Here is a 17,099-nt window from a genome sequence, read left to right as displayed (position 1 = left end):
GGTATAAGGACTACAGGTGAAGCCCATGCACTATGTGACTTCTGGATCACACCCAGACCTAACATCTCCTCTATCTCTCTCTTCACGTCAGTCCGCACCTCTAAGAAGACTCGAGAGGGTGATCTTCAGTGTCCACATTGTGGACTCTGAGCTGGGTTCTCCCAGGTTTCCTTGTAAAAGTGGATAAGAAAGGAGTAAATACCTCCTCCAGCTGGGACTCCTGGGCTTCCGCTAGCTGTGGGTTGAATTGGGCATCCTCTACAGATCTTTTCTCCTGTGCTATGGCTAATAGCTCTAATAGGCTTTCACTCTCCCAATCATCTGGTAAATAGCGGGAGCTTGTATCTCATTTCTCATGTTTAAATGAAAAACTTTGCGTTTCTTGTGAACACAATTGACCATGACTACATAGTCCACATCATTAAGGCTTTGATGAATGTAATAAGGGCCTTCCCATTCCCTGGTGTTAAGTTCCGAGCCCATTGCTCACAAGGTAGCTGATACTGTCTGCAAATTTTTTCAAATCCTCTAGGTCCCAGTCCATCCTCTTCACAGGAAATTGCTACAAATGGGGTTTAAATGTCACTGTCTCACTGGACTCATGGTTCTGTGGTATAGAACTGCGTGTCTGGAGTCAAGCTAACTCCAGCTGGTATTCTCTCTCAGCCACCGCTCTGCAGTCTGGCACTCTGCAAATTCTCACTTTGCCTGGAGTTCTTTTAATACAAACTCCATTCACAGGTTAGGGTCATATTTGCCCATCTGTTGGAGAATTAGTGGTATAAAAGAATCCATACCATTCTGGGAACTGGTGCTTCCGAGTTCAGTCAATTCCAGAACAGGACTCTCCGCTAGTGGTGTGGTTACCACCGTCTGCTGGACACGATCTTCCACAAGAGCTTGGATCAGCTCCTATTTCCTTTGGTTAGCTCCATTGAGCCTTCTTGTCTCACATAAGCTGAGCAGATTCTCTTTTGACTCCAGTAGGCATCTGCCTGTCACGGAAGGTGTACAGGAAACAAGACAATACAAAATGAATATATGACTCACTGGATCCAAAACTAAGGAACATAAAGGGAGACCCCTGCATAAGACCTGGCACTCTCCCTGACTGCTCAGCCTATGCGAACATCCCAATGGTAGATGATCGCATATCCTCGTACCTCGACTGTATAACACCTAAACACCCTACAATAGTGAGGGGACACGACCACCGGCTCCCTACACTAGACACGGAGGGAGTCAGGGTCACCTGGGATCTAGCAAACAGAAAATCACAAATGAATGTACAACACTTATCTTGTAGAAGACTGGGAAATAGGATCAGCATGCACACACACTCCAGTTGTATAAACCGCACACTAATGCATTATGGGGAGGAATTTAAAGGAATGCAATCAGTCCAACTACATGACAACTGAGAGAGGCTAACGAGATGAGGAATTGAAAACCAAAACAAAGAAAACTCAAGGAGGAGGTTCTGAAAGGCTTCTGTCAGAGCTTCTCAGATGTCTGGTTGTGACACTGCCATCTTAGCAGGTGCTTGCCAAATAAAAGATAGAAAAGAAAAACAGAGGGGGAAGAGACAGGCTGTTTGCACGTATGTATGTCTGGATAACCAATCGTAATCATTGAGACTCTTTTTGTAGACTGAGATATTCTTCTAAAAGATAATCCAGCCCTTGAGTGTAAGGAATAATTTATTTGTTCTACTAAAAATGAATATATCTCACCGCTTGCCACCAAATCTGTCAGGATCATGACTTAGACTCAGGATGTGAGCTTAAGGGTACATGCAGACAGGATTCATGTGCGGAAAATCCGCAGGTGTTCGCAGGCAAATCCGTGCGGTCAATCCGCATCAATTGGTGCAGATTTGCAGCGGATTTTCCGCATGCGGCTTTTTACTAAGTTAATGAAAAAAATCCAGTCAGGAAAGATAAAATAAATTGACACGCTGCGGATTTTAAAATAATTTACAGAAAAAATTGACCCATTTTGGCCTAGAATATTACTTGACAGTGAGCCCTAATCCATAGCCAAAAGCTATATCAATTCTGTTTTAGGCCTAAACTAAAAATAACCTTTATTATGTACATTTAAAATAGACACAGAGTGGATTAGTATCTCTTCTAACACATATCAATGTACAGTCGTGGCCAAAAGTTTTGAGAATGACACAAATATTCGTTTTCACAAAGTTTGCTGCTAAACTGCTTTTAGATCTTTGTTTCAGTTGTTTTTGTGATGTAGTGAAATATAATTCCTCGCACTTCATACGTTTCAGAGGCTTTTATTGACAATTACATGACATTTATGCAGAGTCAGTATTTGCAGTGTTGGCCCTTCTTTTTCAGGACCTCTGCAATTCGACTGGGCATGCTCTCAATCAACTTCTCCAAACTGTTGTTGGAAGAAGTTGCTGTTGGAGGGTGTTTTGATACCATTCTTTATTCATGGCTGTGTTTTGGGGCAAAATTGTCTTCTCCGGACAAGCTTTTTTCCTGATGCCCCAAACAATCGGAAAGAGGGTTCATCGGAGAATATGACTTTGCCCCAGTCCTCAGCAGTCCATTCACCATATTTTCTGCAGATCAATTTGTCCCTGATGTTTTTTTTGAAGAGAAGTGGCTTCTTTGCTGCCCTTCTTGACACCAGGACATCTTCCAAAAGTCTTCGCCTCACTGTGCGTGCAGATGCGCTCACACCTGCCTGCTGCCATTCCTGAGCAAGCTCTGCACTGGTGGCACTCCGATCCCGCAGCTGAATCGTCTTTAGGAGACGATCCTGGCGCTTGCTGGACTTTTTGGATGCCCTGAAGCCTTCTTAACAAGAATTGAACCTCTTTCCTTGAAGTTCTTGATGATCCTATAAATTGTTGATTGAGGTGCAATCTTAGTAGCCACAATATCCTTGCCTGTGAAGCCATTTTTATGCAACGCAATGATGGCTGCGTTTCTTTGCAGGTCACCATGGTTAACAATGGAAGAACAATGATTTCAAACATCACCCTCCTTTTAACAGGTCAAGTCTGCCATTTTAACCCAATCAGCCTGACATAATGATCTCCAGCCTTGTGCTCGTCAACATTCTCACCTGAGTAACAAGACGATTACTGAAATGATCTCAGCAGGTCCTTTAATGACAGCAATGAAATGCAGTGGAAAGGTTTTTTGGGGATTAAGTTAATTTTCATGGCAAAGAAGGACGATGCAATTCACCTGATCCCTCTTCATAACATTCTGGAGTAGATGCAAATTGCTATTAGAAAAACTTAAGCAGCAACTTTTCCAATTTCCAATATTTATGTAATTCTCAAAACTTTTGGCCACGACTGTATATGATAGAAAGGATTTTAAAATCTGCACCACAGGTCAAAATCCCTGTGGAAGGACATACACATACAATGCAAAACATAACAATCTGAAAATAAAACAGAACTTAATGAAAGAAACAGAACTTAATACACGTGATGGTAGAAGTCCGTTTGCCTGGATATAGCAGGAAAGTCAGCTAGTTCATCAAACGAGTTGTCCCCCAAAGAAATGAAAACTTTGGTCTGCAGCTACCCCCACTAGCCCACCTGCTTGTGATGTCAGGACTGAGGCTAGTGTGCATGCTAAAGGACTTTTATGTCCAAGTTTTATGAGGTCAGTGCTTGGCTCAGAATCTGTCCACTAAGATGAATTTTCCTTTGGGCATCATAGCGACATTATACAACTTTCATCCAACCAGTAATGTTCCGCTCACGTGCAGATGGGTTAGAGACAGTATGGAGTACGTTCTTTAAAGGGTTTCTACCACCAGAAATACTGTTATGTAGCTGACTGATATAGCGATGCGCCCATGTCAGCACTACATAACAGTGTGTTTCTAACGTTAGTCCCTGCGGACGTTTTTGTTAAAAAAGCACTTTTATTATATGCTAATGAGCCTCTAGGTGCTATATGGGCGTAAAATCAGCACCTAGAGGCTCCGTCCACTCACGCTTTATCCCGCCCAGGTCCTGTGTTGTGCCCGCCCAGCTCCTCTTGATTGATGCCATTGTTCCCTGCATCGTTGGCGCAATACCGTACCTGCGCCATTCATTCCGGTCTTCGGCGCAGTGAGTGAATGATGCGATCCTGGTGCCGGCTTCCTCACTGCGCCTGCGCCGACTACTTCACAGTGAGGAAGCCGGCACCAGGATCGCACCATTCACTCACTGCGCCTGCGCCGAAGTGAACGGCGCAGGCGCGGGATTTCGCCAACGATGCAGGGAACAGTGGCATCAATCAAGAGGAGCTGGGCGGGCACAACACTGGACCTGGGCGGGATAAAGCGTGAGTGGACGGAGCCTCTAGGTGCTGATTTTACGCCCATATAGCACCTAGAGGCTCATTAGCATATAATAAAAGTGCATTTTTAACAAAAACGGCCGCAGAGACTAACATTAGAAACACAGTTATGTAGTGCTGACATGGGCGCATCGCTATATCAGTCAGCTACATAACCGTATTTCTGGTGGTAGAAACCCTTTAATTACCCTCTTTTGCAAACCCCTGATTGAGGTGACATTCACCCAGGTAATGCCTGTTGTCAAGAATCCCGACTTAGACTTAGGATAGGAGCTTGCAGGGTCATGCTAGGCCTTCCTTTGTCAGCTCTCCATCATCCAAATCTAAGCGATTTTAGCTACCGCCACTTGTCGTATCAGGCTGATGAGACACCTTGATTTAGACAACAAACAAGTACAAACTGAGACTCACTATGCTCATTAGCATTCCCAGGGGTCAATACACCAATATTGGTAACACTTCTTCTAAGGTCGTGGCTTCATTAACACAAGAAGGCTCTAATTAAAGTGAAGTTTTAATATAAAAAAGGACAGTGCATACAAAAAATGTGGTTATCATAAGAAAATACAACCTAAAATATACAGAGATAAAGTATAGTATGGAAAATAACAACAGGGATAAAAACAGAACTTAATACATTCTGTCACATGACGGTTGCCTGGGGCATCCGAACATTCAGCCAGTTCAACAAGCTAGTTAATCTCCAAAGAAATAATAGATTGGTTCTGCAGCCCCCCCCCCCCCACCTATAATACATGAGAGAGACCAAGGAATATGTTAATATGTTTTTTACAATGGGTTTTTACAATACCTGCTGCAGCAGTTCTTCCTCAAAATCTTTCTATTCAGATATCTATTCTTGCGGGCCTCCTAGCAACTTGGTATTACCTCCATCCAATCTGTTATGCATTCCAAACATCGAGGGAGTAATGGCAATATTGGGTGGGGTTTTTTAATTGCTCCCTGTTACTGGGTTGTGATCAAATCAACTTTGATACAGTAGATTCCGATAAATGGCCTGAATTTTCATGAGGAAGCGCGTTGTCCAAATATGGATTAGGCCACGTATTTCTTTGATGTATATTGGATTGTAGGGGTTTTATGTATGACCTCGGCTGGAGAGGACAGTAGTTTTTTCATGACCCCTCTAATGGCTGTCAGGTCTTTGAAGGGTTTGTGCAGGATCCTAACGCTTTCTCTGGGTTTTAGGATAGGGCTCTCTGGTCTGGGGCATGGACAATGTTATAACCCACTACAGGAATGTCAAGAGAGGGGTGACTACTCCAACAATCATTTTGATATCTATATCACAATACCTGTGGATGGCCCAATTCCAATCCTGAACAGCACATGACCAAGTTATAAAATTAGGTCCAGTATCTCTTTGATGAATCTTCATCTGTATGGTTTTTGATACATAACCTCTACTCCAGGTCATAATATCCTCAACCTGAAATTTTGAATGGCTCCACCAGGACTAGGGCTCCGAGGATGCCTTAAATGGTACAATACTGTTTGTGGTGAGTTAATAGATTTTGAGTGAAGTTGTTCTGCTCCCCTGGTTTTGTTTAGACAGACCTTGTGTTCTGGTTTTGGGTTTAAGGCATTAACAATTTTATGGCCAGTCACAAGAATGTCAGGGGTTTTTCTCCTACTCCGATATCTACAAATTATTTTGCTATCTATATCAACACAAGTTCTAACACATTTACTGCAAACATTGCAGTGTTATATTGGTGTTAGTGACCAATACTGCAACAGACCATGTAGTTCAAAGATACTACTGCAAAAATTGCATTATTACCAAAGTAAACTGTCAATACCAGTGTGCAGTGTGTTTGCAGAAGCAGATGGACATTTAATTGAGCCTCTGTCTTTAAATTACAGGTGGAAAAAAAAAAACATTATAAATTTGCTAGTACAATTTAATAACCTGTGAATCAAACCTGTGACTTTTCAGTCTGGGAGTTGTAGTCCTTTCCTCTTATACCTCCTGTTGAAGCCTCTGATATCACATAGTAACAGACAAGACATGCTTGAAGTTGTAATCCTCTCCTCTTATACCTCCTCCTGTAATGTCCTCTGATATCACATTATAACGGGCTGGACATGCTGGAAGTTGTAGTCCTCTCCTCTTATACCTCCTGTAATGTCCTCTGATATCAACTAATAACAGGCTGGACATGCTGGGAGTTGCAATCCTCTCCTCTTATACCTCCTCCTGTAATGTCCTCTGATATCACAAAATAACATCCGAGAAATGCTGGGAGTTATAGTACACTCATTATACCTCCTCCTTGCTAATATATAGTGTTATTGAATGGAGGCCGCTGATGGACTGGTTTGGTCACATGCCCCCCAATCACCAACCATATTTAGTACAGGAGAACCATACAAGCAGTGAGACCAGTTGGGAGAAAAAAAGTAGCAACAGTATAATAATAAGGACTTTAGAGCAGATCTTCTAAAGACATTTTATTAGTGACTGTATGTTTTCAGCACATTTCTGAAAATAAAGAGCAGCCAAACCCTTTGACCTCACAGTATGTTTGTGGAGTGTAAGAGGAAAGCAGAGCACCCGGAGGAAAGCCAACGCAAACACAGGGAGAACATGCAAACTCCATGCAGATGTTGTCCTTGGTCAGATTTGAACCCAGGACCCCAGTGCTGCAAGATAACGAAGCTGATCAGTAATCTGCCATGCTCAGTGCATTACTGCGAATTCAATTGATTATTGCTGTTTTCTTCTATTCCATCAGCTTTATCTGTATATACTGTATGACTGAAGATCAGATATCGATGTGTCCACATGGTACATAAATGTCTCCATGAGGAGACCTTACAGTATGTCCTCTGGATTCTCCTGCAGTGTGGGTGGAGGTGTGAATACAGTAAGAAGAAGCAAGGTCCATAGGGACAATTCATCATCACTGCCCTGAAAGTAAATAAAGTCCCTTTTTTCTGTTATAACATTTCCCACATTCTCAACAGGATTATGGTTTCTTCTATGTGAATTCTATGATGAGTTTCAGAATTTAATTTCCTTGTAAAACATTATTCTTAGGCCCCACACACACAACCGTAGTTCCGGTCCGCGTTTGATCCACATTTAAATGGGGCAAAAGATACACAAAGCACACTGTGTGCTGTCATTATCCGTATATCTGTTTTGCAGACAAGAATAAGCATTTGCAACATACTGTGGGACCTGCGGAAGGGAAAATGTGGGATTAACGTGGTCGGTATGGGGTTTTTGCAGACAAAAAACCCCAGATACAGCCGCGTGCATGAGGCCTTATGAAACACATCAAAAAGGTTTCTCTTCTGTATGAATTATCTTATGTTGAGCAAGATCGAATTTACTTATAAAACATATCCAACATTTGAACATGACTACGTCTTTTTGCCTATGTGAATTCGCTGATGTTGACTAAGACTTGGTTTCGTTGTAAAGCATTTCCCACATTCTGCACATGAATAGGCCTTCTCTCCTGTGTGAATTATGTGATGTCTAACAAGTTGTGATTTGTGTGTAAAGCATTTCCCACATACTGAGCATGAATATGGCTTCTCTCCTGTGTGACTTCTCTGATGTAAAACAAGACATGTTTTGTTTATAAAACATTTCCCACATTCTGAACATAAATATGGCTTCTCTCCTGTGTGAATTCTCTGATGCTGATTAAGGCTTGGTTTCTGTGTAAAGCTTTTCCCACATTCTGAACATGAATATGGTTTCTCTCCTGTGTGAGTTCTCATATGTTGCTCAAGATTTGATTTCTTGGTAAAACATTTCCCACATTCTGAACATGAATATGGCTTCTCTCCTGTGTGACTTCTCTCATGTTTAACAAGCTGTGATTTACCTATAAAGCACTTGCTACATATGGAGCATGAATAAGGCTTTGCTCCTGTGTGACTTTTCTTATGAGTAACAAAATGTGATTTATTTATAAAACATTTCCCACATTCTGGACATGAATATGGCTTCTCTCCTGTGTGAATTCTCCAATGTGTAAGGAGATATGATTTAGTTGTGAAACATTTACCACATTCTGAACATGAATAAGGCCTCTCTCCTGTGTGAATTCTCTTATGTCTAGCAAGACCTGACTGATTTGTAAAACATTTCTCACAATCTGAACATGAAAATGGCTTCTCTCCAGTGTGAATTCTTTTATGTTTAACAAGAGTTGCTTTTTGGGTAAAACATTTCCCACATTCTGAACATGAATACGGCTTCTCTCCTGTGTGACTTCGCTCATGTTTAACAAGATCTGAATTACTTATAAAGCATTTGCCACATATTGAACATGAATACGGCTTCTTTCCTGTTGGGTATATAACAAAAAAGAAAATTAAAAAAATTAAAATACTTGGTTGGCTTATCATTGATGATGAATAAATGTAGAATATACAGATAGGGCTGTATATAGTCACTCAGACTTATGAGGTGATTGATCAATATTGTTATACAACAGTTTCTGTTATCTCAGGAATCCATCACTTTGTAAAGTATAATGATTTACGTGTCAGCAAGTCATCCAGACAATAAACATAAAAGTGCGCAAAAGTCTCTCCCTGCATCTATACTTTAATAATAATACATATTACCGATTTCTTCACAGGCATATCTTGCGTCTATAAAACCAGTAATATGTATTAGCTTTCTAAGTATAGAAAACCACCATTCTCAACATGGTAGAGCTACTTCCAAAAGGCAAATGTTTTGCCTTCCATATAGAGGGTCTCAGGTTCAAATTCCAAGAGACGTACATTTTCCCTCAGTTAATATTTTCTTCCTCATTTAACTCATAATAAAATTTTAAAGAAATTAAAATCGTATGCATACAGAAAGATGTCCTGCTTACAGTTATGCTCTACTTGCTAGGCTGTAAGTAGTGTTTATGATATCATGCTGTGACACAGCCCTGACAATCAATGGGAGCAGAGCATAGGGGCGGTACAAAAGCAGTGCTCCAAGGATTCAGCCCCACCCCATGGTGCTCAAACTTGTGCATTTGCATATAAATAAAAAAGCAGATCTCTCTTCAGCTACTGAGAGTTCCGGTGCCTTCTCCAACAGCTGATCTGGGGGGATCTCAGGTGTCAGACCCCCACCGATCAGATATTGTTAACCTATACAGAGGATAGAATCATCAGAACTAAATCCAGATAATAAAGACAGAAAACCAGGAGGAGAGGGGTCACAAGCTTCATAGATGGAGACGATGTCAAAGTTAGGCAATCCAGGAAACCACCGATGGGTGGAGATCACAGCCCTAACAGAACTTTACAGGAACAATTCACAGAAATTAACAAAATAGCGGAACAATTAGTGATGAATATCGTATCGGTTGGACTCTCTGAGGTGGAAGTGTTCGTCTTTTGTCTATTACAGGTATTTTCACATTGGGATGGTTCACAGAAGCAGGGACACTGGAATAGACCCCCGGTGTATTTGATTGGCTATCTCCAAGCTCTTTAGGAAAGCCTACCACCTCTAATAAGCACGCACCCAGCCAGATGAGCAGCCTTTACCCTCACCTAGTGTCTCCTGTAGATTGTAAGCCCTCATGGGAAGGGTCCTCTCCCCCACTGTACCAGTCAGTTAATAAGTTGATGCTCGATGCACGTGTGTTTTATTTTATGTATGTGAACCCCCTTTTAGGTGGACAGCTGCCTGGAATTAATGGCAAGTAAAAAAAATAGATATTTGTTACAGAGGCAATGATACCTAATATGTGTGTTTTTTCTATTTTTTATTATTAAATCAGGGAAAGGGCATTTTTTTCTTTTTTTACTTGAAACTATTTTTTTTTATTAACTTTATTTCTGACTTTAACTCTTGGGGGTCTGATCCCCTCTGCAATGCATTACAATACATCTGTATTGGAATGCATTGCCTGTTAGTGTATTACACAGAGTAATAGACTAACAGCTTGCCTAGGAGACGCGGCCTGGGCTGGATCTCCTGGGCACCCGTAGAAGGCAGGTCCCGATGCCGTGCAAGGAATTGGGCAGCCTCTGCATGGCATCAGGCTGCCTTCTCACCCATCGGGTCCCCAATGGGTGCCATTACCAACAACAAACCCCTTCTATGCTGCGGTCACTGATGCCGGCGCATACAGCAGGGGTCCGGCTAATGGCCCAATCAGCGTGCCGTAATAGTACTACGCTGGGCGGCAAGTCACATCCTGCTGCGCCGTGCTATTACGGCGCTGGACAGGAAGGGGCTAAATAAGTGTTTATAACCTTTTAATAATTTAGAGATAAGGTTTATTAGATGACGGCACAAAGTGAAAGTAGGAGTCACACAGTTTTGTGACAGAACGGCTCAATATTTTTAATAAAAACCAACTGACAATTTGAGTAAAATGCTATCATAAAAAAATTGCCCCTGAAAATGTACACAGCCTTTAAGAAACCTCCCAATCCTCTTCCTCCATTCATGATTCCATACCTGTGGTCACATCTCCTGGAATGTCCTCCTCCACCTCACTCCTACACGGGGTTTCGCCCATCATCTGCTCTTCTTCATTCTCCACTTTAACAATAGTCAGATCTTCCCCCTGATTTGTCATCTGTAACAATTCAGGACAATACAGCAGACAGGTGGGAAATCTAACAGATCCACATAAGAGACCCCCACCATCTATGACCCCTCTATGACTGCAGGACCCCCCTATATAGATGTGTATAGAGCTCAGCTCCATCTACCTGATGGTCCTCTGGACAGTCCTGGGAATACAGAGGACGAGGACATCTCTCAGGGGGATTTCCTTCTATGAGTCCATCTGTAGGAAACACACAGGGACAGGAGAGATTATTACATGTGATGATGGGAGTAGTATCCGGGTGACCCATGACAACCCCCTCCTTACAGTTCTGATCGCCCCATAAATCCGTCTCCTCCTCTTCTTCTTCTTCATCTTTAACCTCAACCTTAATATCCATCAGATTTTCATCCTAAACAACAGGATGAAAATTTGTTAATTTGGGTAATTTGTTTTTCATGAAATCTCCATGATGACATCTGACCATGAGATGATCCTTCCCCCACCAATCAGAGACCAGAAACTTATTCTTCTCAGGGTCTTCTGAACCCAGAAGACTCTAAATAGAATTTCTGTATTTATTTATACATTTTTGGTTGGGAAGTTACATTGTGCCGTCGTGGAGGAACTACTGGAAAGGCTAACTTTTCCCCGTCATCCTCCACCATGGCACCTGACCATGAGATTTACCAGATCAGTCACAGTCTATGGAGGCACTACTGCTTAGAGCACTTTCTCCCCAAACGCTAATTCTCATGTTGAATGAATATCCGCTCTATAATGTTTCACAAAAGTATGAGGAAAAGCCCAAGGTGCTGAACCCCAAAATGATTTATTCTTGTTTTTCATAAACACCTCAGTCTTCATCAGGCACAGATATAGCACTGAGTAATAGCAGCCCTGTGAGAACGGTGACAAGAGGAAACTATGAAGCTCTCTACGCCTTCGCATAGCCATATGAGGAATTATTTTCTGTAAGACAAATTGTACCTTCTAAATGGGACAATTAAATATGACAATTCCGCATTGTTTCATGGGTTTCATTTTGTTGATACCGCACTGATTATTTATACTTTAAAAATAAATACATTTATATAATGTTATGGGTTTTGTTTTTACAGCGTTCCCTATGAGATAAAACTGGCCTGTTCTCTTCATTCTCCGGGTCAGTACGATTACAGTGATATCACATTTATATAGTTTTATGGGTTTTGTATTTACAGTGTTCCCTATGAGATAAAACTGACCTGTTCCCTTCATTCTCTGGGTCAGTACGATTACCGTGATACCACATTTATATAGTTTTATGGGTTTTGTATTTACAGCGTTCCCTATGAGATAAAACTGACCTGTTCTCTTAATTCTCCGGTCAGTACGATTACAGAGATACCACATTTATATAGTGTTATGGGTTTTGTATTTACAGCGTTCCCTATGAGATAAAACTGACCTGTTCTCTTCATTCTCCAGGTCAGTACGATTACAGTGATACCACATTTATATAGTGTTATGGGTTTTGTTTTTACAGCGTTCCCTATGAGATAAAACTGATCTGTTCTCTTCATTCTCCGGGTCAGTACGATTACAGTGATACCACATTTATATAGTTTTATGGGTTTTGTATTTACAGCGTTCCCTATGAGATACAACTGACCTGTTCCCTTCATTCTCCAGGTCAGTACGATTACAGTGATACCACATTTATATAGTTTTATGGGTTTTGTATTTACAGCGTTCCCTATGAGATAAAACTGACCTGTTCTCTTCATTCTCCAGGTCAGTACGATTACAGTGATACCACATTTATATAGTGTTATGGGTTTTGTTTTTACAGCGTTCCCTATGAGATAAAACTGATCTGTTCTCTTCATTCTCCGGGTCAGTACGATTACAGTGATACCACATTTATATAGTTTTATGGGTTTTGTATTTACAGCGTTCCCTATGAGATAAAACTGACCTGTTCCCTTCATTCTCCGGGTCAGTACGATTACAGTGATACCACATTTATATAGTTTTATGGGTTTTGTATTTACAGCGTTCCCTATGAGATAAAACTGACCTGTTCTCTTAATTCTCCGGTCAGTACGATTACAGAGATACCACATTTATATAGTGTTATGGGTTTTGTATTTACAGCGTTCCCTATGAGATAAAACTGACCTGTTCTCTTCATTCTCCAGGTCAGTACGATTACAGTGATACCACATTTATATAGTGTTATGGGTTTTGTTTTTACAGCGTTCCCTATGAGATAAAACTGATCTGTTCTCTTCATTCTCCGGGTCAGTACGATTACAGTGATACCACATTTATATAGTTTTATGGGTTTTGTATTTACAGCGTTCCCTATGAGATACAACTGACCTGTTCCCTTCATTCTCCAGGTCAGTACGATTACAGTGATACCACATTTATATAGTTTTATGGGTTTTTGTATTTACAGCGTTCCCTATGAGATAAAACTGACCTGTTCTCTTCATTCTCCAGGTCAGTACGATTACAGTGATACCACATTTATATAGTGTTATGGGTTTTGTTTTTACAGCGTTCCCTATGAGATAAAACTGATCTGTTCTCTTCATTCTCCGGGTCAGTACGATTACAGTGATACCACATTTATATAGTTTTATGGGTTTTGTATTTACAGCGTTCCCTATGAGATAAAACTGACCTGTTCCCTTCATTCTCCGGGTCAGTACGATTACAGAGATACCACATTTATATAGTTTATGGGTTTTGTTGTTACAGTGTTCCCTATGAGATAAAACTCACCTGTTCTCTTCTATTTCCGGGTCAGTACAATTACAGCGATACCACATGATGCCACCATTTTGGAGTGTGCATGACTTTTTGATCACTTTATATTCCCATTTTTGGGTGAAGTAACCAAAAAAGAACATTATTTTCTTTTCCATTCACAACACGGGTTAAATACTATTAACATTTTCATGTTTTGGGACACATATTATCAATAATCTCAAATTTTTTAATTGTTTATTTTACTTTGTAAAATGGGGAAAGGCGTCATCTGAATTTTTAGTTTAAAAAATATTTTTAAAAACTTATTTTCACATTTATTTTATAACCCCCCCCCCCCCATGTGACTGTCTGATCACCTCTACCATAGATTGCAATAGTTACCTGCAATGAGTTAGGAGTCTATGGGGACTTTTCTATGGCAGGCCTTCGAGCCTTCATACAGTCCTAGGCTGCCTTAGCAACCGAATAGCTCCTGCAATCCCATCATGGTGAAGCCGTTCGATCACCAGGAGCACAGCGCACCTGATAAATGACCACTCAAGTGTCATTGTTGCAACGGACCACTGCATCTGGATGTCTGCTGTGCAAAACAGCAAACGCCTGGCAGCTATGGAGCTCAGTGGGCACCATTTTTAAAGGGTCCTATATCTATACAGCGGATGTTAGGAAAGGGTTCATAAAAACATCTGGGCTGCTGACTTCGAATACCTTTAAAGGTGTTTTTTTTTTTCAGAGGCATTATGATAATAGAGGTCAGCTGGTATTAAAGAATAGAAATATCAAAAAAGACCCTTAAATCTCAGTTTTTATTAGAATCATGTAACAGCCCTGGGCGGTAGATAAGTTCACAATTAGAAAGATACACAAAAAAAATATATATATATAAAAAGAATATGTAAAAAATATGAGGAACAGCGATTATGGATGGTGAGGTAAGAAGGGAGAAGGATACTCTCCAACGGGATAGTTTTCCCTACAGAGACCCTATTAACCCCTCAGCCCGGAGACGACTCCTAATGGTGGGGCCTCTCCGTCCTCCTGTCTATCCTAATTCACCCGATCAAACCCTGATCAGTTCCTCAGGGGGTCCGTGTGGGGAAGAAAGAAGGCCCAAATACTAAATACAGGGTGATAAATCCTGATAATGCAAATAGGGCAACTGGCTGTGTTGATAAACAATGAGAAAGCTTAGGATACATCACCTGTGGTCCCAGGCGGTCAGGATGACAAAGCTCCACCTAAGACACAAAAATTAGTCTAAACCAGGAAGAAAGATGCTGTGGCATCAGATAATAGCGCTACAGGCCATTACTCACATGTCTACGTCCCCATTGTGTAGCCAGTTCCCTAATAGGTGGGCCATGACGCAGAGACATAAAGCATCAGACTCCGGGAAAAGCAAGGCACCGCGAGACTTCCTCCCGCCAGAATAGACACTTCCGGTAGGTGGAACGCATAGCTATACGACGCTGGCTAATAATAATTTTTTATTTATTTTTTTCAGAAATTTTTTATTTTTAATAAGTCATACAGCATTATCTGTTATCTCAGCCCTTCACCTCTCCAAATAGAACCATTTCACGACCCTGATCTCCTCATCCAATTATCTAAAAACAAGCCTCTTTGGCACTTTTCACTCCCTCCGCTGTCCAAAAGTGCAGATGCCTAGTACAGACCTCCGTGCTGAAGATCCGGCCACCGCTTCAAAGAGAAAATTGAAAATATCCTGCAAGAGACCATTTTCCTGCCTCTACTTATCATTAATCCATTTTCCACCCACATCTCCTCCGGCTCATTCTCCACATTCAACCCAGTCACAGAAGAGTTCTTCTCCAGGCTCCTCTCTTCTACTTGCCCTACCACATGCACTGCTGACCCTATTCTCTCACACCTCCTCCCGTCTCTCTCCCCGGCTGTCACCTCTCACCTAACCAAACTCTTCAATCTCTCTCTTCTGGTATCTTTCGCTCTTCATTCAAATATTCTGTCATAACCCCATTCTCGTGACTCATCCTGCACAACTAACTACAGAGCAGTCTCCATTCCTCTCTTCATCTCTAAGCTCCTGGAGCATCTTCTCTCGCCTGACCCGCTGTCTCTCTGATCTTCTCTACGTCATCCATTACAATGTGGTTTTAGCATTCTACAGAAACTGTCCTCACTAAAGTGACCAATGACCTCCTGACAGCAGACGGTGACTACTCTCTACTAATGTATTTTTCGTTTCATAAGACGATGAGACGCACCTAGGTTTCAGAGGAGGAAAATAGGAAAAAATTATGGATGACACACTGTTAGGGGGGGGGGATCTGTGGATGACACACTGTTAGGGGGGGGGATCTGTGGATGACGCACTGTTATTGGGGGGATCTGTGGATGACGCACTGTTATTGGGGGGATCTGTGGATGACGCACTGTTATGGGGGATCTGTGGATGACGCACTGTTATGGGGGGATCTGTGGATGACGCACTGTTATTGGGGATCTGGGAACGCACTGTTATGGGGGATCTATGGATGACGCACTGTTATGGGGGGATCTATGGATGACGCAGTGTTATGGGGGGATCTATGGATGACGCACTGTTATGGGGGGATCTGTGGATGACGCAATGTTATGGGGGGATCTGTGGATGACACACTGTTATGGGGGATCTGTGGATGACGCACTGTTATGGGGGATCTATGGATGATGCACTGTTATGGGGGATCTGTGGATGACACTGTTATGGGGGATCTGTGGATGACGCACTGTTATGGGAGATCTGTGGATGACGCACTGTTATGGGGGATGGATGACGCACTGTTATGGGGGATCTATGGATGACGCACTGTTATGGGGGGGATCTATGGATGACGCACTGTTATGGGGGATCTATGGATGACGCACTGTCATGGGGGATCTATGGATGACGCACTGTTATGGGGGATCTGTGGATGCGCACTGTTATGGGGGATCTATGGATGACACACTGTTATGGGGGATCTGTGGATGCGCACTGTTATGGGGGATCTATGGATGCACTGTTATGGGGGATCTATGGATGACGCACTGTTATGGGGGATCTATGGATGACGCACTGTTATGGGGGATCTGTGGATGACGCACTGTTATGGGGGATCTGTGGATGACGCACTGTTATGGGGGGGGATCTGTGTGGATGACGCACTGTCATGGGGGATCTATGGATGACGCACAGTTATGGGGGATCTGTGGATGACGCACTGTCATGGGGGATCTATGGATGACGCACTGTTATGGGGGATCTGTGGATGCGCACTGTTATGGGGGATCTATGGATGATGCACTGTTATGGGGGATCTGGATGACGCACTGTTATGGGGGATCTGTGGATGACACTGTTATGGGGGATCTGTGGATGACGCACTGTTATGGGGGATCTGTGGGGAACACTGTTATGGGGGATCTATGGATGACACAC

At 42.1% G+C, this 17,099-nt stretch overlaps 1 protein-coding gene across 1 annotated transcript; it reads right to left on the bottom strand.

Annotated features, from left to right (window-relative positions):
• Positions 1-6,797: 6,797 nt before the first annotated feature.
• LOC122922996 (zinc finger protein 501-like) lies at positions 6,798-11,358 on the bottom strand. Its single transcript, XM_044273784.1, has 4 exons — positions 11,222-11,358; positions 11,058-11,134; positions 10,801-10,921; positions 6,798-8,668 (listed from the first exon to the last, which is right to left on the bottom strand). The coding sequence occupies exons 1-4, from the start codon at positions 11,292-11,294 to the stop codon at positions 7,731-7,733; spliced, it is 1,209 nt and encodes a 402-aa protein (XP_044129719.1). The 5' UTR covers positions 11,295-11,358; the 3' UTR covers positions 6,798-7,730.
• Between the last annotated feature and the right edge of the window lie 5,741 nt (positions 11,359-17,099).

This window comes from Bufo gargarizans, unplaced genomic scaffold (assembly GCF_014858855.1).
Source record: "Bufo gargarizans isolate SCDJY-AF-19 unplaced genomic scaffold, ASM1485885v1 original_scaffold_1134_pilon, whole genome shotgun sequence".
In the NCBI taxonomy this organism is placed as follows: domain Eukaryota; kingdom Metazoa; phylum Chordata; class Amphibia; order Anura; family Bufonidae; genus Bufo; species Bufo gargarizans.
This window is presented reverse-complemented; position numbering and strand designations above follow the sequence as displayed.

Excerpts from the sequence above, each read along its gene's own strand:
- LOC122922996 (XM_044273784.1), bottom strand. The coding sequence starts at position 11,294 with ATGGATATTAAGGTTGAGGTTAAAGATGAAGAAGAAGAAGAGGAGGAG. Across the intron at positions 11,135-11,221 it reads TTTATGGGGCGATCAGAACT|ATGGACTCATAGAAGGAAAT; the intron begins GTAAGGAGGGGG and ends TGTTTCCTACAG. Across the intron at positions 10,922-11,057 it reads ACTGTCCAGAGGACCATCAG|ATGACAAATCAGGGGGAAGA; the intron begins GTAGATGGAGCT and ends GAATTGTTACAG.